This window comes from Crocodylus porosus, unplaced genomic scaffold (genome assembly GCF_001723895.1).
Source record: "Crocodylus porosus isolate Cpor-Errol unplaced genomic scaffold, CroPor_comp1, whole genome shotgun sequence".
Taxonomy (NCBI): domain Eukaryota; kingdom Metazoa; phylum Chordata; order Crocodylia; family Crocodylidae; genus Crocodylus; species Crocodylus porosus.
In genome coordinates this window covers 8,109,641-8,133,778 of record NW_017728916.1, presented here as the reverse complement: position 1 = coordinate 8,133,778, position 24,138 = coordinate 8,109,641, and the positions used below count along the sequence as shown (strand labels likewise).

Below are 24,138 nucleotides of genomic sequence, written 5' to 3'. Positions count from 1 at the left end.
GGTCCCTTCCAGCCCTAATGTCTATGTCTATGAAATAGCTATGAAATAGCTAGCTGTTACGCAGCAGCTCCTGCGCACTTGTGATTTGCCAGGTCTGGAGCAGCCGCCCCTTTGCTTTCCAGCAGGCTGCCGACGGGTTTCACGTACAACGCCACATTTGCTTTTCCGTACTGGGAAACCCCGGGGGAAACGCAACGACGCTGCGCGGTGCCACGAGCTGATCCACAAACGTGTTGGATGCAGGCGTTAGGTGAACAGCGCAGCTACGAGAGCCACTCCACAGCTTTAGAAATGCCTTTTTTTTCCTGGAAAAAAATGTCCTCAAAAACAGGGCAAATGGGGTGAACCAAAAAGTAATGAGTTTAGGACGGATGAGAGCATCGCCTTTTGTTTCCAGACCAGGGTTGGTGGGCTGGCTTCCTTCTCGGACCTGCATGGTCCGGTGCCGAAGGCAGGTGTTACGCATGAAGTGCGAGAACTACTTCCTGGCCGTGGCCCGAAGTAGAGCAGGCCGAAGTAACGGCTCGCTTGCAAGGGCAGCTGACAAGAGCCGGGCGCAAGGGCTAGGGCAGATCACAGGACGGGAAATGATTCATCTCTGCAACTTGCACAGTTCCTAGAAAAGGAGTTGTTCGTGCAGCTGTCAGAGGGGCACGGGGCTAATTGCTGGGCTGCAAGTCACCCAGTCCTCCGGCTGTTGTTCCCTGTGCCGTCCCCGTGCCGGTACTAGGAGGGGCAGCATGACACGCGAGCGAAGAAGGGATGCGATGGGTCGGGCACATTTGAGAGAGAGCGATGCCCCCGCAAGGAGTTGGCATCACACCGTGCCACAGCTGGGAGCCACCTGAAGAGCTCGGGGTACCGACAGGCGCCGCACTGGGGCAGCCGCCTCACGAAGGGTCTGGGGGACAGGAGAGCCAGGAGCACGATCTAGCGAGAGCAGCCCCGGGAGCGAGGAGGGCGCTGTCCTTGCCGCCTGGAGGCAGACCTGCCCGAACCTACCTGCCCTGGGAAGCCGCAGCATCAGGATTTTCCAGTCCTTGACACTCTCCCTCTCCCCGCTTCCTTTACTGAGGACAAGGCCTCGAGTTCTCTGCCTTTGCCCCCAGCACGACAACACCGTCGGCGTTTCTCACGACCTTTTGCCTTTTCCTGGAAATCCTGGGAAGAGTGTGCAGGACTTTGGCCTGGATGTTTCACCCCCACCCCCCTCCCTGCTGTTCCCATTACTTACCAGGTGTCTCGTCATGGTCCTTCCTTTGCCCTCCCCAACCTGCATGCAGATTCGCTGCCCTCTCGCCTTTGCAGTCCTTCACCCAGACTAGACAACAGCAACTGGAGACAAGTCCTCACCGTGAGCCCTAGTATTAAAGAAGCAATCCTGCCAGCACCGTTGGGGCCTAGTCCGGCTCTGTACCGTACTAACCAGCTAACTCCTTCCCTGGCTATCTCAGCACAGGAGCCAGGGACCGAGCAGGCCATGGGGAACGAGCCTCTGTCCCGTTAGAGATGAGCTGGTATGGAGGCTGGGTCGTCTCCCCAGAGATGGTAGCTAGAGCGTCTTGGCCACGCGAGTTCCTCGGCTTGCTGCCGCCCGCTGGGCGCCTCTCCTGCATGCCACGCATCGCGGCCGCTACGCGGTCCTGTGGGGTCCCTGCTAGCATGGACAAGGGCAGCCGGGCTGGACGTTGTGCCGTTTCTCAGAAGCTCTGTTCGGTGAGAAATGCCCCATCTTCACGTCCAGCTCCTGAGCGGAGGAAAAGTCAGTGAGCTTCGCAGGCTGCGGATAGCAAGACCTACCTTGACCCCATCGGCTGATGAAGCCTAGCACACGGCTCAGCACTGAGACGGGCAGTGAGAGCGAGGGAAATGCCCGGGGACTTATCTGGCTTCACACCCTCTGTCCTTAGGAAGGTGACCCTGCCCTGGGTTGTCCTGCTGGCATGTCTCAAAGTGCCCGGCTAGGGCAGCCTGTCTCCTGCAGTTCCCCTCAAACGGCGATGAACGCACAGAAGACTCCAGCAGGCAACAGCTCGTCTCAGACCCTTACAAGAGGCCTCCCAGTCCTTCGCTGCTGGCACGCTAACGGGCTTTAGACTTTGCCTTTAGCCTCCGTAATGAATGTGCCTGCTGATCAAGAGCTGGGAGGACCGGACAGCTTCCTGGAGCCTAGCGCTGGCCTCGATCCTGCCACATGCTTCCTGTCGGATCCAACACCGCTGCACTTTGCCGTGCCTTGGTTTCTGTCTGCAAAATAGTTTCTCTCCCTGAGAGGCAAAAATCGTTTTTTCACCGGATGCCTCGCCACGTTCTGTACCTAGGTGCCCAGCACAACAGGAGCCTTCTCTGTGGTTGGGGTCTTGGGTATCGCTGTAATGCAAAATGAAAACCAAGCAATGATGGACTGCAAAGCAGAAGCAACCAAGACACAAGGAAAACTGCAGGAGTGCAAAGGGTTTAGGCAAACTCAAGCTCTCACTTTGCTTCGATAAGTCTAAAAGCACCTGTATACCAGTGGGGTACGCGGGACTTTTAGTTGCACCGTGGCTTAAACCTGTTTAATTCATGAGCAGACCAAATGGAAAGTCAAGAGTTTGGAACGAGAGGCAGTTCTGTGCACAGGGGTTGTCCGCACGCATTTCCAAAACCACCAGAACAACAGCCGTTTATCTAGGATCATTAACAAACCATTACTAGGGCCCATGTTTCCCTCTGAGTTTTTGCCACGCTTGGGAGAAATTGTCGCTGGAGCAACATACGTCAGGGCTCCCCACTGTTTATAGCAACAAGGATGCACAAAAAAGTCATATATTCCAAGTCCCCCAAAGGGTGTATGAGGAATATAAAGCCCCTATTCTTCCCCTGCCCAGCAAACAATCTGGCCCATTGCCTTCCCAATCAATTAGAGGAATCTTGCGCCTTGCTATTGTTAGAGGCAAGGATTTTTTGCAATAGCTTTTATCGGACCAAGTAGTCTAAACAGCTGGCACCATCTAGTGGAAACAGTTCATGTTTGGGCTCAGCAAAATACTCCCGTCTGCTCCCTGCACAGTACCTACACGTGCAGCAAGGGAATTTAGGTTGGACGTTAGGAACAACTTTCTAAGGCAGGGTGAGTAAGCACCGGGACGGACGGCATCCGGAGGCTGTGAATTCTCCGTCCCTGAAAGAGTTCTCAGTGCAGGGCGCAGCAGACATTTAGCTGGGATGGTTTAGACTGGGATTGTCGTGTCTGGGGGAGACCTGGTGGGGCTGCAGCCTTGTGATTCGGTGTTGGTGGGGGGGGGGGGTCTGTACAGATGATGGGATCACACCAAGTATGGAGGGAGTCCTTTGGGTTTTTGTATGAACACAAACGGTGCGTATGGTATTAGAAATCTTGCAGAGTGCCAATAATTTGAATGTTATCTGCCTATGCAGCAGCACCAGAGCACTGTAGAGCGGCGCTAGACAGACAGATCACCTTGCTTAAAGTATTTGGCACAGCGCATGATGTTTTCTAATAAACCGATTCATCCTCTTATTATTTGCCTGTGTTGTAGAGCTGTTAACAAGGATGTGCACATTTCACATCTCAGTAACACATGCACTAGCAATTTCTTGGGCTGGCTCTGAACCTCCTCTGCAAACATTATTTAAATAAATGCCATGGATATGTTCTGCAAAACATGCAATCAGTCCAGGGAACATACACAGGTCAGACTGTTCTGATCATCGTATGCAATTTAATATTTCCCCCTGAGAGTTTCATAGATGGCTGTTTCAAACACAAATGTGAGCGCAGCAAGCTCGGCAGCACGCCTGTGGGGATGGCGGTCAGCGCGCTGCCAAGATTACTGGGACACAAAGATGCGAGACTGCAAGGCCGGTGGGGCAAAGCACCAGGCCGGTTCCGCTGGCCTGTGAGCTGGTGAGCCAATGCTGCTTGTGGCTCTCAGAGCAGCCCTGGCAGAGGGGTGCACTCCTCCAAGCTGGAGAAGGAGAGGGGAAAATGTCTGGACCAACTCGATTTCCCTCAAAACTTGTGCAAATACCCCACTGCAAACAGAATTGAATTTCTTACACAGACCTGAGAACCAAATCTTCGTCTGCACACACTTTCAGTTCTTGTTGCTTTCCTAAAAGCAGATGCCATTAGAAAGCATCTTTGTTTCGCAGCACCTCTCAACTTGTCTCCTGCCTCGTACTAGGGCTGAAGCTGCGTGGGGCCAAGCACACCTTCTTGCTTTGCTTGCACGGTGCCTGGCACGCAGGGGTCCTGGTTCCCGACTAGGTCTCCTCGGCATGGTCATAGCATGCTGCAGCATCTGACTAATGCTCATCGCGAGTCACTTCAACAGGAAGAAGAAAGCAGCATAAGGCTCACTAAGCCCAGATCTTCTCAGAGCTCTGTTTCACGCTGGCCCAGTGACAGACGAACTCTTCCCCAGCAGCAGGCGCTTGCTGCGGTCCGTTGCCAAAGCCGAGAGGGAGAACAGAGGCATCCGAGAATTACGTTACGTGCCTGTCCATGCCTTGCCGTTCTGCTTGGCTTCGTGGAGATGGGCAGAGGGCTCTTACACTTCAGGTGGGATTTTGCCGTCAGGGCTCTACTGCTGGTGAACGAAGGGAAACAAGTCAGCATCTTGGGAGTGACAGTGGTAAGGAGCTCGTGACCCCTTGCGGAGCTGTTCCCAAAGACACAGAGTCGCTGTCAGTCTCAAAATTTATTCAGCATGCTGGGCACCCTGAGCAAGCTCAAAGGCCCCAAATAAAACTGTTAGAGGCGATTTATAGTTTACAGACGAGATGCGCGCGCAGGTGGGAATTTTCCACTGTGAAAGAAAACAAGATGTTAGGTCAGTGTGGGAAAACTCTTGTTTCAAAACTGGTTTTTGGCTGCATGCTAACTAATGGGGGTGGGGGGGCCCTGCATTTTTGATTGTTTCAGACTTCAAGGCTACTAGGCCTGTGTCTTATCAGCCTGTCCTTGAAGCTCTGAGTCTGCTTTATAGTTAACTTCTACACTGTTATTTATGGTCTTGTTAGCAAGTTCCTACAACAGGAGATGCGTCATTTAAGCACCTCTGTTTCCATGGAGGGGAAAATAGGTCACCCGGCTTCCTCCCGCAGGAGGCTCCAGGAGTTGGTGTCTGACTGGGAACGCAGCTGGCAAAATGTCACGGCTCCATGGTACAGGGCCACCTGGTAGAGCGTGCAATGCAGAAAACTACAGCTCCATGGTAAACACGTGGTTCGCTGTATGAGTCATGTTAGGATCAGGGCCCTGTTGCATAAATAGGATGGGCCCAGCCAGAGGTGTCTTGCACTTTAGGATAAGTTGCAACAAGTTAGAATAGGGGGAGCCAGGAGAGGAGGATAGAAAAGGAAGAGGCAATGGGTCCTTGCATCAACACAAACTGCCTTTGGGCACCAACTGGGCGGGAGCAGGTTGTGGGTTTTTGGTGCACTGATCTCCAAACCATTAAAAATACCAGTAACAAATACTCAACAGCAGAAGCCATGGGAGCTGAAGATGTAAAACCCCAACCCACTGCGGGCCGAGATCAGACATGAATGCAAACCCCGAACCTGTTTGGAGCACGTTTCAAATAGGTCTTGTGCATTTCTCAAGCAAGTTTCACTTACTGCCACCCACTGCTCAGAGAACAGTACCCAGCAATGCTTATGACACTGGACTTAGCGGGTCATGGAGCACACGCACAATTAGCAGACCTTGCAGCAGCTAGAGAGGAACAACGCCTTGATTGTTCTGATGTCAAGCAGGTTACGTGCAATTGTGACCACAACCCACTAATATTAGATATCCACCAGCTCTTTAAGAAAGCCGAGAGGACGTGTAGAATACGCTTCCATCTCTCAGGCCGGATGGTAAAACTAAGTAAAACAAAACTAAACAGAACAGCTGTGACCCAGCTGATGGTCAGCGCTCGTCATGAGTATTATCAGGGAAAAGGTACCATTGAGGTACAGCATGGGTCACCTCCAGTTTTTAACCTACCTGCACAGCTGCAATAAGCAGGGTCTGCTTCAAAACTGTGTTTTTGCTGGAACCACAGGTGAAGCTGCCCAAGTAAGCGGAGCACAGACACGGGCAAGCTTCTGAGGACTGCATCAGTGTGTCGGGTGGGATCTCACCAGCACCAGGGAAACGCACCTGATGCCAAGCACCATTTCAACTACACCACCCATTGATGTTTTATGACCAGCTCCCTTGACTTTTGCTATTCTCGCTGCGAGAGGAAGCCAGAGCATTTCTATTTACTCCTTTCAGTTGCCGTAATCAAGAGGAAATGTCCCACGTGACTATTTCCTGTATGACAGCACTCGGGCGGCCTGTTCCCTGGAGGCACCACACAGACACCCAGGGCTGCATTCGTAAGTGGTAAATTAAGTATTTAGTCTGGTATTTAGTCCCTGCTGACTTTCTGCCCCACCAAGCCAGGCTTACCTCTGTGGGCATCTCCGGGTCCTGGATGCCAAAGCTTCTGATGCTCACCGAATGAGTTTAAAGACTTTCACTGCCTCTCTCAGGCTTTAAGTCTGGCAAGATTCACAAGCCGTGCGTCCTTTGCCCCTTCCAGCTCCAGGTCAGGCAGCAGGTCTAGCCTCACATGCAGCTCTTAGCAGACTGGCTTCTTGGGATGACACTGGTTAGATGCTTAAAATTTTACCTGCGCGTCCCAGGGGGAGCCCAGGCAGAGAGGGAGATGGACACCAAATGACCGGTAGGGAAGAATAATAAATGGACAGAATTCCCCAACATCCCAGAGCACAACAGAGGTAAGGTAGCTCCACGTGAGAAGCGCTACATCCAATATACCACCAAATACACCCAGGCTGCGAGTCAGGGGAGCAACCTGGTAGAGCTGCCAGCCAGGAGCAGGTTTAATGTCTCCATCCAGGAAGTAAAATTAAGCACTGAACAGAGCAGTGAGTGTTCACCCTTTTCATATAGGGCCTCTTTGTTTCATTTTAAGAATTAACACAGATTGCCTTCACGTGCTATGGCTTCTCAACTTATAGCCCTGGCAGAGAACAGCAGTAGCCATCACCCATAACAAGTTCACTAAGCGAAGACAGCTTTCAGGCTGTCTAAACTAGGCAAGTGCTTGTTTTCAAATCAATGAGTCATGCATCTCTCCAATGAGAACACACTGTGTAATCGAAATGGGCTTTCCAAAGCATACCGCTCCCATCACTTGTATTTGGCAGACAATTTAGTAAATAAAAACCCAATTGTTTCTACCAGTGACCTTTCCCAAGTGCTTTCTTGTTGAAGATGCTTCTTCCAATACTAACTTCACACTCATTATATTCATCATGCTGCTATAGTGGCACAAAGACAGGATGAGAGCAATATTGGGCAGATTTTTCTCCCCCCTTCTCTCCCTAGGCTCTCATAAAAGAGATGTTGAATCCCGTTCAGATATTGGTCATATGAAGTTGCACAATAACCCTTCAACTTGTTTCCACGTAATGTCCACACTCAGTCCCCTATTTAAAATTTTCTTTTTGAAGGAAAAAAATGCCATAATAGTGAGAGAAAGATGGAGGAGAATGGAAAAGTAAATGAGTGAAAGCAAAAGGACGGCTCTGAGCTAGGCAGACACTGCACAGAGACAGAAAGAACACAAAACAACCTTTTCCAAGTGTTTGTGACCTATTTTAATGATACATCCTTGACCATCAATAACATTTCATGGGTTCTGTTGCCCAGAACGTTATTTCATAGGTACATCATATGAATATTTACAAAGACGTTCAAATTCAGTAGCTCTAAACAAAAAGACAACTTAAAACATTTTAAACTACAATGTTTAAAAAAATGTAAACAGTTTATTTTACATTGTTGTAAAATATAAGAATTGTTTCTAATGCAGCTTCATCTCCCCCACCCCCCACCAGTGAATGTAGCCCGGTGCTCACAAATCAGGAATGAGACAGAATTCTTTACATAGAAATTGTGCTCAAGTGTGCAAAAAAAACAAAACCAAAACAAAACAACACATATAAAGGCAGGAATCAGGAGTCCACAACAATTAAAAGACAACAAAAATTCATGTCCTGAAGTTGAGAAATTTATAAAAATGTTTACACATGGTTGCTGATCCATCAGAAACTTGCATAACTTAAATAGTCTGAGCAATAAACTACCACAACTCCAAAATATATCACTTTCCTTAGAAATGGAATTTTGTGCAAAGAGACTGCATTTTCGTTTGAAGCTAGATCATGTCTATTATCCCCTTCTCCCCACCATCCAGGTGCCACAAGCACCACTAATTTGACTCTTGATAGATGTTCAAGGTAGTGCATGTAACCAAAAAAGGCACACGCATGTGTGAATGTTAATATATTTTCGTGCAGAAACCTGTGCATGTTCACAATCATTTAGCAAAACGACAGTATTTAGAAAACGTAGAGCCTATTGTTGGGCAAGGTTATTCTTACACATTCCTTTCTATTCTACAAGCCCAGGTGTTAATAGGTCAACACTGGTTTCCGAGAGGTCCAATAACTGAGTAGCTTTAAAATAAAGATTTAAAAATAAATCAGCAAGTGACATTGTTATAGATACTTTGCTTCCATCCACATCACCTATGGAATTTTACTCAGGGTACCATACTTTAATGCTGTCAGTAATAAATAATTAAGATACATTTTTCTTCCTGTTAATGAAGACTTTGATTGCTCCGGTAAAGTCAGCTGATAGAAGCACTTCTGTGTGATCCGTCTTCAAAGCACCTGAATGGGGGAAAAAGGAAGGAATGGCTGGTTCAGTTGTACAGGAAACTGCTCATTAAAAACAGAACGAGTGGTTTGAATAGAAGGTGCGGTCTGCATTGCCATCTCGGTGACGCGCCTTACCCTCTTGCATATTATCCAGGGGTTGCCACTGGTCACATGCCAAAATCATGTGTGTTCCTTGGGCCAGGGACCAGTTCATTAATGATACATTTATATAGCACATATCCCAGTGGGGAAGGGGAGATGGAAGAGACGCGCTTCTGAGAGGGCTTCAACGGCAGGCCCCTCAGAGTCCAAAGAATTGCTTTTGTTTGCACATTTAAGAATGGCCGGGGGGGCCTACGAGCTGGAAGTTCTCAGCCACGTGCTCTCTTCCACCATTAAAAAGCTCTGCAGCCCTGGGAAGAACAAGCTTTGCCCTCAAGTGGCACCTTCCACAGCCCCATGCAGCGCCTTACCAGACGGGATGGTGTCAGATGTTTCAGGATCATTTCCCGTACTTTCAGCTTCTTGTTTTTCCGAAGTTTCCAGCAATACCATCAAACTGGGGTTAGGAGCAAAAATTGCTGATGTGACGACTGCATTGTGAGCTAAAGAACAGAAGAAGTCCACTTTGTATTGAATTCATTTCATTTTGAGAAATCCCAGTTTTCTAAAATACAGCGCGCCCCCCGAGAGTTTCACCGTGTCCGGGCAGCTCAAGGCAACACGAGCCAACTCATTCCCTGTGCTTTCAGGGCATGGAGGGCAGTACTTGAGTCATCTTATCAGTGACAGCAGACATCAATACAAGATCCCTGCAGGCACCCACTCCCACGGTTAGAAAATAAAAAACGACCACCCAGGCAGGGAAACACATACAAATGCCCTTTACTGCTGAGCTCCTGCTGCCCAAAAGCCTGGAAGAATAGGCAGGGCTTTCTGATGGTCTTATTTCTTTAAAAAGAGAGAAATAAAGTGACCAATCTGAAAGTTCAAACAGCTCATTTCATTCTCAGAGTCAACTTAACTCCATACAATTAACAGAAAATTAATTTGAGATGGTGGCTTTTCTTCTTTAAAGCATTTGGAGGATTTTACATTGCTACAATGGAGCTAATGCATCTGCCAACTCAACTGAATTATGGCAGTGCCCCCAGAAGCCTAGCCTAAAGCCTAACTTCAGCTAGTCTGACCCTATTTTATCTGAAAACTTTAACCGTTTCTTGCCATCCTAGTTATTCAATGGCACTGAGTCAAATATTCTAAAGAATTTTTAAGGGAGAAAGCGTCATGACATAAGCAAGGCTCAAAAGATACTAGTGATGTAATATAGCTTGCTTCTATAATATCTGTTAATCAATATGCGCAATTCCCTAGTTTAATTACTGCTGGCAAAGATAGAAGGCAAAAAGGGATTAAAAACATTCAACCCCTAAAAGTATAGAAGCTTAGGCAAAACCAAAAAATATACCAAGATCAAGAAAGCGGATTTTACCTTTGATGCCTTCCCAGAAGTCATTACGGTCTCTTCTGACTGAAGTAAACTTGCTTAAGTCATGATACGTACTCCAAATATAGACATATTTATCTTCGGAGCCACTTACAATGTAGGTAAAATCATGGCTAGAAATACAAGGGGAGAATTCTACCTTCATTTCCCAGCACAGCATCGCTTTTCTTAAAGGGACATGAAAGCACAGAAAAAAGCATGCCCTGCTGTTCAGCATGTTAAGTGCAGAAATCAGAAACGATTCTGATGCCCTGAGAAAAACGGTTAATGAAAAACAAACAAACAAACAAAAACAACCCCTCAACACCACATACACATTAGCTACTGGAGAGATGCAACGATTGCATCGTGGAAAAAAAAGTGACACTGAGTCGCCCCAGTGCTTCAAGTGGCAGCACAACTGCCTGACACAGTGGAAACCCTGGATCTAACACAACCACCAGCCCATTCACGTAGTGTGCACGCACAGGTCTTGCCACCCTTTTCTGAAAAGGTGCGCCCCCAACAACTGACAACGGCAGCTGCAGAAACCCAGCTTGGTGATGTTGCACAGAAGTTGCACTCCTGCCGCTACTAGTACTATAGAGCACGTTCTCCAGTTTATTAGGAATCCCCCTCCAAACTGCAAGCAAGCAACTTGTACAAAAAACAAGTACTTTTCTGTGCTGCCAACAACCTGAAATGAGGAACTAGGGAGGTGTGCAATGATAAAGGTGCGCATTTTACAGTTGGTTTTGACAAGGGACCTAGAAGCTCAAGATGCGGAAATGCCAAGCTGCAAGAACTACAGGTTTTGAAGAAACAGTAAGCAGCAGATGACAGGTAATGCATATGCAAAGCAGGCTGTGTCAAGGTAGCCTATGCAGCCCCCAGTTGGAGTGCTTCTGGGGCAATCCTGCTGGTCCTGGGACTTTAAATAGGTTTGCTATTTAAATGTCACGAGTGTAGTCTACAGGCTTGTACGTAGGAATGTCCCAGCTCTGGTCATCCCCACTCACCATCAGCTCTCCAACAGCTGACTGCAGAATGGCGGCTGGCAACCAAGATGTGGAGTTTTGCTACACTCCTTCTTGAGCAGCTGAGCACAAGACAAGAATGGATGCCAGAGTAGCTTTTGAGTTGAGCACAGACCCGAGACTGCCCCTTTTCTCAAGAACGGCCTCTGTCATGGTCTTGGCCTAAAGTATAGCACTAAAAGGAAGAGAGAGCTGGGACCTTTCCTCTTACAAACCAGCATGGCATTACTCCAACCCCAAAGTCTTAAACAGCTTTCAGAATCTGCGAAGAGTCTTACAGGGCCCATGTCAGCAACGATGCTCAGTCTGGAAGGGATGAGCTTCTTTACACGAGTGTTTGTCCTTGGGGAGACTCTAGCACCCTGTCCATGGAGCAGCATCACTTGTGCCCACCCAACAGAACATGCCTGATATCCAGCAAACCAATAGTCCAGATCTTCGGTTTGCAGAGCAAGGGTTTTACACATGGTGCCTGCCAGATTTCCAGGAGGCTTGCAGTCTGGATTGCTATAAAGACAAATTCATATCATGACATAGGGTCCCATTACCTGAAACTGGCTTTGATTTGGCTGCTGCTGTTGACGTAACCCTTGTATTTCATAGATAAGGACAAATCTCTTAAATCGTAGAGTCTGATCCTAGAATCATTTGAGGTCACTAGTATCTGGAAGGCAAATGAGATGTAAACACGTTAGAGGAGGTGTAAAAACCCAATTTCTAATTATAAACGACAAATTAGTTATGCCAAACCCCAACCCCTAATTAGGGTTAACAACTGGGCTGAGATGGGGCAGAGCTCAGTCAAGCTATGAAACAGAAGTCTTTCTAGGCTCTTGAAGAGCCTGCCACTTGCACTTGCTCATCACAAAACTCATCCCAGAGCAACTGGAACAAGAGTTATCACTTCTAACATTTCTGCATTTTCAGTCTAGGTCAGGAGATGGACACATGACAGACAACCAACTCTTGTTTATACCAAACCCCAGCTTCTACCAGTCCTCACAGCCGGAACTGAATGTTTCGTTATGGTGATGGGCAAAGCGACTCACACAACTGCAGCAAACACCCTGTTCTTAATGAACTCTCCTGGTTCTACAGCCGTAAGAGCCAAGTCCTGTCCTGTAATGATGACCCAGCAGGAAAGAGCTGGTATGCCATTCATAGGGCACAGCTGGGAGAACAGGAGTGAGCTCATAAAGAGTGGCAAACCATCAATCTCATAAATATGTTATATTTTACTTGGTTAGAAAGGGTTTTTGTAGCTCTATGTTCATGCTCTTCAGGATCAGGAATTAAGTACACAATTTAAACAGCGAAGCCTGGAAAAGGTATGTGGGAAAGCAACAACTCAAGACAGCGCAAGGAGGAATTGAGTTGACTCGTGCCTTCATAGCATGCTAGAAATGGAACCGGGTCTGTAGGGTAGCTAGGGTGCCAACACGGGATGCTGGACAAGTATCTGCTACTGCATTCTTTGGGTGCATTACGAAGTGCAAGCACACCAGCCAGCTAAGTACCTGACAACAACTGGAACCATGCTGGCGTGGCTTCTTGCCCACCGGCTTTGGTTCCAGGGCACCCACAGTTCAGGTGCCATTCAGAAACGCTCCATTTGTGACGGGCGCTACGCAGCACGTCTTTCAGCTACTGAGAAAGAATTCTTGCTAGAGCTGAAAAGTAGAGTTTAGAAAGCTCCCAATGAGCAGGTCACCTCGAACTGGCAGAGGGGTTTTTCTGCATCTGGGTGATGGCCCATCGTTTTGTTTTTTTATTAGGAGCTGCTGCCCTGCTTGAGTTACAGTGGCAGGAGCACAGCTTTTGACGACCTAAACCCAAGATATACTGAGTGAAGCCAACAATACTTAATGCATTAGGTTAAATGAGTGAATCACAATCAGGGTGCCACTGCACCCTGGGGTGCTTTGAGAGCCTTTCAAGGGTGCCACACAATGTCATCACTGTTAGGTGTGCAAACGTGATTCACAAAATAGGCCCAGAGATTTCAAACAGGAATCCATAGTGTCAAAAGCACTCAGACCTGCTGGGGTCTTCCTGAGTTCCTTGCAACAGAAGAATTGCCCTGGTCTTTTTCTGACTAGTCAAAAAAGTCTGAGAACCACCGGACCGGATTACAGCACGTGCAAGTAACAGCAGCTGGTGCAACATTAGTTACGACAGAGTTAGATGTGGATTCAGCAAAAGCACCACAGTGCCAATACAGCAGAAACATTATAAGACAAGTTCTCCTTGTCCTTAGCCCATTATTCTGTAGCACAGTATTTAAGAGCAGATTCTTTGAGCCAAAATAATTTGACCCCTTTAAATCAGTTCTGATTTTAGGCACTTCTCCCTTACACTGCACCAGGAGACCCATTATGGAAACGACCGATTTTCTGACTATGAAACTGCAGCTTATGAGTCATGATTAACATACTGCTCGAGTCACATGTGCCATCAGAAGACTTTCCAAATAACTAGTTCTTCCAAAGACAAAATAAGCGTTTCCTAAGGAACTCATAGTTCACAGAAGTTAGGGTTGGAAGGGACCTCAACAGATCATCGAGTCTGACCCCCTGCATAGGCAGGAAAGTGTGCTGGGTTCAGATGGCCCCAGGCAGATGCCCATCTAACCTCCTCTTGAAGACCCCCGGGGTAGGGGAGAGCACCACCTCCCTTGGGAGCCCAGTCCAGACCTTGGCCACTCTAACTGTGAAGAAGTTCCTCCTAATGTCCAGTCTAAATCTGCTCTCTGCTAACTTATGGCCATTATTTCTTGTGACCCCCCAGGGGCACCTTGGCGAGCAGAGCCTCACCAATTCCCTTCTGCACCCCCATGATGAATTTATAGACAGCCACAGGGTCACCTCCCAACCTTCTCTTGTGAAGGGGGAAGAGGTCTGGGTGCCCTAGTCTCTCCTCATAGGGCTTGGCCTGCAAGCCCTTAACCATACGAGTGGCCCTTCTCTGGACCCTCTCCAGGTTATCCACATCCCTCCTGAAGTGTGGCGCCCAAAACAAGTATCACCTCCTTGGTTCTGTTTGTCATACATCTGCTGATGCATGATAAAGTGCCATTAGCTTTGCTGATGACTTCTTTTCATCCCACTGATGACTCATTTTCAACTTGGAGTCCACTAGGACTCCGAAATCCCCTTCCGCTTCCGTGCTGCTGAGCAGGTCATTTCCTAGGCAGTAGGTGTGCTGGGCATTTCTCCTCCCTAGGTGCAGCACTTTGCACTTCTCTCTGTTAAATTGCATTCTCTTGTTTTCTGCCCATTTGTCCAACCTGTCCAGGTCTGCTTGTAGTTGTTCCCTGCCCTCTGGTGTGTCCACTTCTCCCCACAGTTTTGTATCATCTGCAGACTTGGACAGAGTACACTTCACTCCCTCGTCCAAGTCACTGATGAAGACATTGAAGAGTATTGGTTCAAGGACTGAGCCCTCCGGAACCCCACTGCCCACGTCCTTCCAGATTGATACTGACCTGTCCACCACCACTCTCTGGGTACGACCCTCTAGTCAATTCGCCACCCACCAGACTGTGTAATCATCTAAGTCACAGCCTCTTAACTCATTAGCACCAGTCATTTTTGATTCCTACAATATTTATTATGTGGTACGTGCTATTAAAAATGGCATTTTCCTCTCTGCTGCAATCTGAATCCTGCTGCCACAGAGGATTATACTACAGCAATACTCAATGTCAGGGGTCAGTGAGAGCACAGGTGGCCTTTGAAGTGTACTGTATTGGTACCTTATTTTCTCCAGGCAAGGGTTCAATCCCAGTAATTTTTCTTCCAACTCTGTTCCGTCCTCTGGTAGAACGCACATGTATCTGTGTATGGTACTTCAAGTGCTAAGAGAAATTAAAATGATCCTTAATGGTTTTAAAGTGCCAGCTATCACCATACTCAAGGAACATGATTTAAAAACTGGTATTTTTGTGACAGAAAGGTAAATGACTTAATGTAAAGACTCCTTTAATTCCTACAAAAAACATCATGTAGGAGTGAAAGTGGCTGTCCTTTCAATAAATGTATGCTGCAGTCTGAGTCTAACTCAATTCCAAAACAGAATTTTTTACCTCTGTGTCATAGAAGATGCATCTACCATCATATGTGCCAATCACTGCATATTTGCCGTTCTGACAGAAGTTTGCAGCTGTGATTAATTTGGTCTGCCCATCCACTTCGTTCCATAACGCTACTTTTTTGTCAGGAATGTTCCAAAGTCGGAGTTTCCCATCCAGCGAGCCACTTAGGAAGTACCGATCATCCTAACAGAGTACACAGGAATAGGAGATGCAGGGCCTAAAATACATTCTAACAGTTTACTTAAAACTGGAAGTTTTAACATGGTGAAAAATCATGTTTAATCAAGTTGGCTATTGCAACACAGAACAAAACTCTGCAGTCAGTATAAAGGCAGTAATACATTATGCATCATGTCAGCCAGTCACAGCTACACTCTGTGGGGACCAGGTTTAACAATGACTGCAATGCAGGACTCTGGTCTAGGAGGGATATTTTTTTTATGGACACAGAAGACATTCAGGTATCCAATTTCTAGTGTCAGGTTTTAAATCTGACAACCAACAGGAGGTGCCTAAGTGCCCTTTTAAAATCTTCCCTCTATTCAATCAAAAACAAAAGATGACTACTTACTCTTGGATGGAAAGCTATCGCAGTGACAAAGTCTATGTGCTGGAAGCAGCAGAGACATTCCCTTCTGGATATGTGCCATAATCTGACTGTTTTGTCCATGGAAGAGGAAAGCAAGAAGTAATTCTGTGGAAGACATTGTAAGGAGATGATGCAAAGGCTTGTTATAGGTACTAAGCACAAACGCAATTTGGTATCTAGCACTTCGTGGTCAGGTCTCATAAATTTCCAGGTCCTAGCACCTCAGCAAAAATTTAACAATGATGAAAAAGTGAACACTGACTAAATGCTAGAGGCTGACCAGTGTTAAATTCAATTCCTTTTTTTGCTGGAAGCACAGTTATTAGCTGTCACACCCAGTTTACTAAATGGTGGAACTAGTTGAGAGAACTATGAATAGAAATGTTACTGCTCTGGATCCTAACAGCATTTCCTCCATTTTTGAAATTAGTTACACTTTTTAGTTTAATTTTTTTTCCCAGTGACTAGAGAACTTTGGATGGCAATCTTGGAAAGTTAGCCAAATTCCTGCATAGTTCCCACTTGAAGTTGAGGAACATTTCTGATTTATGACACCAAAATTATCTCCCCCACAACTAGCTGCAAAGTTGATGTTGCAGAAAAGGAACAGCTTAATCCTGCCTAAACGTACTGCTCCCTTCATGGAAACATCCTGAGAAAGAAAGGAATAAGACAGAAAAATCCTCTTTACGCTGTCAGTACTTCAGATATTCCCAGAGCCTTCTAAAGAAGTGCTGCCTGTGGTTTTTAAAAACAAAAGCCCTGCTACATTCTTTTCCCGAAACCGGGTTTCTAAGATTTTCTCTCTCTTTATATTTCATACTTTGGACTAACACAATACCAAGTGATGCTGCTAAGAAATTCAGATCATCCAATTATTTCTCCCTACAATATCTAGGTCCTAGGACTTTAAAATAAAAATGTTATTTTCATCCAACCCAGTTATTGTGGCCCTGGTTGTTCAGTACAGAAAATGCAATGGTAAGCGTTCCTTTAAAAAAACCCCCATGACACAGAACTTAATGGAGTGTGATGATTCTCTTTATTTAACAGCAGAGGCAGCTTTAAAAGCACATGTGGAATGTCCTGAAGACAAAAATAGCAGTAATGTTATAAACTGGAAACCACAGGATAGCTTAACAGAAATTCCTTTTCCCTCCCACCCCAAAATTCAGAGTCTTTTCCAGTTATTTCACAAAGCACTATTTAAGGCATTTCTTTCACCTGAGAATTTTGTTCAATCCTGGTTCTGTGTTGCATGTTCTGTACTAAGAACTGAAAACGTATATTTCTTTGATTTTAATAAAGACTCCATTTTTCAACCAAGTAGGAAATAACAATGTTTGAATGGATAAAAGAGAATTAAAATCTTTAATTTCTGTATTTTTGGTCTCCTCAGTTGCTTCTGTAGAATCCAACAGGAGTTTTCCATTTTCAAGCTTAAGCGAACTGTGCTTAAATGGCTCAGCACCAACACTAACTAGTAGGGCCACTGCAACGAAGCATTCGTGGACGCAAAGTCAATATGGTTTGCACCATCTAGCTTAACCATTTAAACACGTGCGCTTAAAATACGGCTTAGAGTATGCCTAAAGCTATGAGAATAATGATTTTGTTTTAATGGTTGAACTTCCCCCAAATAAAAAAGTTCACGACAAAATATTGTGTTTGAAAAAGTTTAGCTTTCTTTCAATTAACTCTAGGAAATATCAACACTAAGTATTTCAAAATGAGCAATTAAAATATTGCTTCAAAACACTCAAAACATTTCAACTGTTGTTGGGGGGGGGGGGGTTAAACATGTTTAGCTGAAGCTAGAATTTGGCATAAATGAGTGGTTTTGGTTGAGCCAAACTTGTATTTGAGTGACAAAAGTGTTTTGCCCAGCTCACATGGAGATAAGCCTCAAATAACTAGTACCAACCATCCCAGCCTCCTCTCCGAGCAGCCTGAACTCTACTGGGAAGAGCATGACAAGAACTGAGAAGACCAAATTTTCAGTTGTTTTGACTTTTGTTAACAAAGTTTATGGGAAAGCAAAACATTTTTAGAGGATCTAAAACTGCAGTTAGCAGCAGGTCGTCACATTTCCATGGGAAGTATGTGAAACAAATGGACCCTGCTTCATGCCACTGCAGACTGAGCTGTAACGTGACATTTAACGGGGTTCTACTTTATTTCCACTAAAATTATTCTCCGCAGATGACTAGTCTGGCCATTGGTCTATGGTTATATTTTAGCCATAAAAATGATTCCCAGGGAAGGGCTCTCTTTGAATGCGTTAGCATCCTGACCAGAACTTCAGTAAGAGTAAGCAAGCCAGCACAGTCCAGCTGTCCCCAGTGACATGGTGAAGATTTGTGCCTCCTGAGTATCCTGTGCTCATGTTTAAAGGAGGCTACTGCAGGAGCAAAAAGCTGCAGGGAGATGAGAATAACATGCATGTTCTTATACTCTATGTTCCATTTATGATAAGTGGAAACCACCCCACTTAGGTTTTTGCCAGTTTTTGGACAGTCTATGCCTGTCTATTGAGCAGAAATCCACTGCTTTGCTTAGATATAAAAGGGCCAATTAATGTAAGATACGTGGGAGCAAGGCAATAGAGCAAAATATGGGGAATGGAAAAGCTGTGCAGTCTGCATGAAAGGTGTCTTACCTTAGACCATGAGAGATCCAGTAAATCTGCTGTATGTCCCTTGTATTTGCAAAACGGCCGCTGCCTAAAGGGTGCATTTTTATCATCGGGATCTTCATCAGTTCCACTGCAAACCTATCAGATCAACATACCACACGGATTAACAGCACAGAAAAACTACAAGAAATATAACAACAGGCTGGCAGCTGGTTACAGCATGGTGCAGTAGTGCTCCCATCTCTGAAAGCAGGAACAAGGTCCTAGCATCAACTACTACATAAGAAAGATTCAACTCGGATGGCTGAACACCACTTCAAAATGTCATATGGTGCTATATGCAGCGATATAGTTACAGCGACACCATTCTCAAAGCACAGAGGGCTGCCACACATCAATTTTATACCAAAGTATTGTAGTGTTGAACAACGCAGTGCCTTTCATTACAGCAGTATAAGCTGCCACTAAATCAAGCACGCTTCTAAAGGTGACTGGTCTGCATCTGCAAGTTACGGTTTTAATAAATGTTACTGGCCTTGAAAGTCCCCTCATTCAGGGGAGGAAACACATACACATACAAACTTTAAAGTTCCTACTGCATTTTGGGAATAGCACTTCAGAGCTAGCTGATCCTTTAAGGATAAGTTAATGCAAGAAGAAAAACAAACACTATTTGGGTAGCCTTTTATTAAAGGTTGGCTTTTAGGGAAGGGGGAAAAACAAAAGATATCAGCTTTACCATTTAGGTGGTTTACAACACTGGTATGGACTTAATAAAACACACTACACTATAGATTTCTGGCAACTACAGCATAGTTAACCACTGGTAAAAGATTACAATTTTCAACTGTAAGGACTGTAATGACAATTCATGTTCTTGACTGATTCCAATAGGCTAAAAACACTGTTATATGTGAAACAAATCTATCTATATAGCTGTAAAACGAAGTGTATGCCTGCATGTCTGTTTGCTTATAACTCAAGAATGGCTGGTCCTATCTACTCTAAACTTTCCGGAAAAAAAAAAAAATCACCAAATACCACCCAAGGAAAAATTATAGGCGAGTAACATTTTTCACTTGACCCTTTTTGGGCTTACAGTGACTGGGATTACTTTGCTTCTCAGATAAACTGGTCCCACCCCATTTTGGATGCAGTTAATTCAGTTCAACTGTCTTTATTATAAAATGAAGTGTATGTACGTTTGCTTATAAAAAACTCAAGAATGGCTGGTCCTTTCTACTCTCAACTTTGCAAAGTTACTGAACACCACCTGAAGAAAATTAAAAGCCACGTTGTTTTTCACTTGACCCTTTTTGGGGCTTCCAGTGATGACTTAAGGGAACAATGCTTTTCACACCAACAGTTATACGTGGCTTGCTCCAGAGTTGGTTGTCAAAGAGGTTGTTTATACTGGCCCCAACAGGAAACACCATGAACATCGTTTACAAGGAAGTTCTACAATAAAGATCATTCATTTGGATGTCATTTGAAATATCACTCCACTTTAAATATTAAGTGTTAAATATGTTGTACTAAGTTCTTTGAAAATAAACAAACACTGCAATTACAAAAGTAATGACCCCAGCGAAGTATGGGTCCTTCCACTAGTTTTTTTTTGCACATGCACACACGCGTCATTCAGTTCTCCAATTAGGTAGGCAGTAGTCAATTTATATCAATCTATAAATAAAGGGAACAATACACACATATGTACACAAAACACAGGCACACCATTTCTAAAATTTGCTTTACACTCCTTTTTGTTTATCCACTTCATTTAGAAAATCCAACAACTGCAAAATCACTAGGCCAGGATTTCAAACAGTTATTCAATTATCTTAACCAGTCAGCTCCAACTCCCACTGGGAAATTAACTTTAATTAGTAGACTATCAAAATGAAGATGTAACAGCAACTTATCAAATTAACTCAAATTTATTTCTTGCCTTTATTAACTGTGTATGCGGCCTAAACATTTTCATTCAGACCCTAGTTTCTGATGACATCAGTAAATGTTCTATTTGTATCTCTCAGAAGACCTTATAAAAACCCGCGTTCTTACTAAGTGGAACCTTTTACTGAAGACAATGCAAGGACCAAACTGTGCCTTCAGACTTTAAATTCCCCCAGAACTGGGGCACATTAAAGAAACACGGAGCAATACGAAAGAAGTCTTATCCTATCAGATGCACATACCCCTGCATCAGTATCAGACTTTGAAGAATTCAGACTCTCTTGGGATGGAGAGGGGGACACACGACCTAAATCACAAGAAAAGGTAACAAGTTCAAAAATTCATTAAGCAGGACTTTTCTTTTTAAACCAAGAAAAAGTTATGCCTAGAATCGTGAGTGTTCCTGAAATGCAAATGAAAAAAAAGAAAGAAAAAAAATACCTTCTGTATTGTATTTCATTCGCATGTTGTTGAAATAATCAAAAGCGTTTTTTAAAACCCATATTCTCACTACATTATCCTGCCCTCCTGATGCAAGTAATCGGCCACAGTGAGAAAATTTCATCGTCCAAACAGCACCCTGTCAAAATAGAAGACACACAAACAAACGAAGCTCATCAACTGCCAAGTGCCTTTTGCCATGCCACGTGCATTACTAGAAAACCAACTGGTGCACATACACAAGGGCATGTTCTATTAAGCATATAAAATACATCACCCAGGAGTTAAGAAATGCCAGGATGAAAGTTCCTGGACAAGCTTAATTTAGTCCCTTTATGAGTACGCATTATGATACGGTTACTAATTATGTGATTATACACAGTACAGGGATGGACTGGCTCTGAAGATGAATTCAAACAGTTTAGTGAAGGAAGTTGTTTGTAGGCTCCAGGCTTCATTTGCTTTTGAAAAAACAAAGGTGTACAGTGAGGGAGACATGGGATTGAATGAAGAGAAAGGAGGGCCCCCTAAGTAAAGGCAGCTAAACGCTGCCATTAATTTCCTATGTTATGTGAATTCACAGCACTCATTAATTGTACTCCTCCTTTTCTTGCATGCCTGACTAGAGATCCAGAGATTTGATTTACAAAAGGGGTGAGCATTCACAGCTGTTGCTGAAGTCAACTGGAGCTGTGCCTTAATATAGGAACTGCTGAAGACCCTGAAAAATCAAGTCCTGGGTGTCCCAGACTGGGCAGCCAAAATTAAGATTCTTGTACCAGGATTTCTTCTATGCACCTCTGCTTCCCACCTGTAAAACACAGACATCACTGCCCAGTGTTACGTGGATGTTGTGAAACTCAGCTGCTATTTATGAAGCACTCCCAGGGATGAGCCTGGTGGGAAAATTAATTCCATCTTCAGAGCAAGGCTTATGTACTGAACAGACATGAGACAACCCAAAATACAGAATAGCTAGCTGCTCATCATACTGATACCAAGATGGATAAGCGGCAGGATTAAAAGCAAAGACCTGCGCCACTTCACCTAAGACAGCAGATGTATCAGCGATAGGCCATCAACTCCTGCATGGACCATCACTAAAAAGAAGGCAACATCTTGACAGTATCTTTCATGTATTTACTGACAATGGAAGAATCACGAGACTCAGGAATCTTGGGTCACATTCTGGGCTCTCCAATATTTCCCAGGAAAACACTGACGTCTGAGCGGCAGAGCACAGCTTACTGTTTTCCCAACCAGAGGGAAACATATATCCTACCAATGGTTCCTCATGGGTGCAGGAACAAGCCCTGGCTGTTCCATTTGCAGGCTCTTGCCCACAGAGGAGAGGATCTGAAGTGCACTGGAATGGCACAATAAGAAGAAACTTTGAAGACCCTCTTGGATTTCAAGCTGACCAGGCTCAGCAAATAAAGTGAAAGTGATATGCTTACCATATGTTCCCCACTGAGATCCTGAACTACTTTTATTTGTTCAAAATCGTAAGGACCCTTGAAGCCATGTGCTGCTTTGAATTTAACAGGTCTTGTGTATGGCATTCCTTCATCATCACTTGAAGAGGGATCATCTTGATCAGTATGGAAAACTAAGTAGACATAAATTTAAATAGGCATTAGACAACAGTCACTTCATCCCCACAGTACACTTCTCACTAATTTTCTTGAAAGGGCCTATCATTTTGCTCTTGAATTGGTAGCGATTTTCCTTTCACTACAGAAATTTCCAAACCAAGTAAGATTCTTACTGCATTAACAGGCCTAAGCCCAATTTGAAAGGAAGAACACAGACAAAAACAAAGGAACAAAATGAGGAAAGATTAAACAGCCTGACTGAAGAATACAAGAGTCTTCCAATAACAGTTCAATTCCATTAAAAATATAATGCTCACAAGCACTATGGAAAAAATATCTATAATTCAAAGAAGAAAAGAACATGCTTTTTGTGGGCACCAGAACTGTGCGCTGTTTGCACAACATCCTCATTACTGTTCTGGCTGGAATTGGTTTCCAAAGTTTCAGTGGCAACAGGAAAATGAAAAGTTAGGGCACTCAGGTGGATTAGTTAAAAACCACCAACTAATTCTCTCCCTCATGAGAGATTACATGGAAGAAGTCTGAAACCCTTGAGTGCTTGATGCCGTCTCCAGGGTGGACAAAGCTCCTGGTTGAATGACAGACATAAAGACTAAGAACTAGTGATTATCTATTAAAGATGTATAACCTTATGTGTCCAAACATTATTATGTTTTTAGAATATAAACCCCAACATTGCCTATAGATCTATATAGGCCATGGTGCCTATGTTAGAAGAAAGATTTTTTTTTTTTTTTTACTTTAGCCCTCTCCATCTACCTGGCAGCCTTTTTTGCTGTTTTAGAAGGCAAGGAACAATAAGACAAGGAGGGAAACAACCAGTGAGGCCATCCTTGAAAGGTTTTTCCATAAAGCTGCATATAAGACAATAATGAAAGCCTTGACTCCAAGAACCCACATTATGTTAAAGTTATATGGTGATGGCATAATTAATTTTTAATCTCCAAAGAAAGATCCCTGTTCTATTGTACAGATTTGGTTTCCCATGGACCCAACAAGGCCATGACAGGGGGAGGAAGAGAGCATGCAAGCGAGCACACACATTTCACTGACCTTCATCTCGAACACTTTTAACTTTATTTACAGCACGTTCACCATATTCTTCAGCAAGATGTTTTGCCCTTTTCACTGATTTGCCCAAGAACTTTTTCAGCTGAGTCCTTAAAAAGCAAGAATAGTTTTTCAGTACCTGAACTGACCAATGGATGACATTACAATTTGAATCCATAACTCAAGAACATTACAGATTTAAAATGGAAAGGAAAAACAAAGAATATTGTTTCAGAGTTGCTTAGCTCATTAGCACGGGTCACTTAATTAGCTGCTATTTTAAATATGCAATAGTGAACTTAATTATGTCAGAACCTGGTTTAGAAGTTATTTTTAAACAGGAAAGACAGAGTCACTTGAGACTGGAGAAACAGTGAAGATCATTAAGTAAAAGCAAAACGTTTTTACTTAAAGGTATTTCATAGATTTCATAGACATCAGGGCTGGAAGGGACCTCAGGAGATCATCGAGTCCAGCCCCCTGCCCAAAGGGCAGGAAG

The 24,138-nt window shown here is 44.6% G+C and overlaps 1 protein-coding gene across 2 annotated transcripts in view; it reads right to left on the bottom strand.

Moving 5' to 3' along the window:
- Positions 1-7,897: 7,897 nt before the first annotated feature.
- The window catches only part of WDR44 (WD repeat domain 44), a 43,214-nt gene continuing 26,973 nt past the window's right edge, over positions 7,898-24,138 (bottom strand). The window contains exons 9-20 of one of the 2 annotated variants that reach the window (XM_019536388.1): positions 23,643-23,749; positions 22,431-22,582; positions 20,974-21,112; positions 20,775-20,839; positions 18,601-18,714; positions 15,924-16,046; positions 15,344-15,535; positions 15,014-15,115; positions 11,808-11,923; positions 10,229-10,356; positions 9,210-9,341; positions 7,898-8,748 (exon numbers count right to left, since the gene is read on the bottom strand). In XM_019536388.1, coding sequence (XP_019391933.1) covers positions 8,654-8,748; positions 9,210-9,341; positions 10,229-10,356; positions 11,808-11,923; positions 15,014-15,115; positions 15,344-15,535; positions 15,924-16,046; positions 18,601-18,714; positions 20,775-20,839; positions 20,974-21,112; positions 22,431-22,582; positions 23,643-23,749 — 1,465 coding nt within the window. In that variant the 3' untranslated portion in view covers positions 7,898-8,653. Of the gene's footprint in view, positions 8,749-9,209; positions 9,342-10,228; positions 10,357-10,603; positions 11,452-11,804; positions 11,924-15,013; positions 15,116-15,343; positions 15,536-15,923; positions 16,047-18,600; positions 18,715-20,774; positions 20,840-20,973; positions 21,113-22,430; positions 22,583-23,642; positions 23,750-24,138 lie in introns of those variants that run through there. The other variant, XM_019536389.1, reaches the window with a different exon arrangement.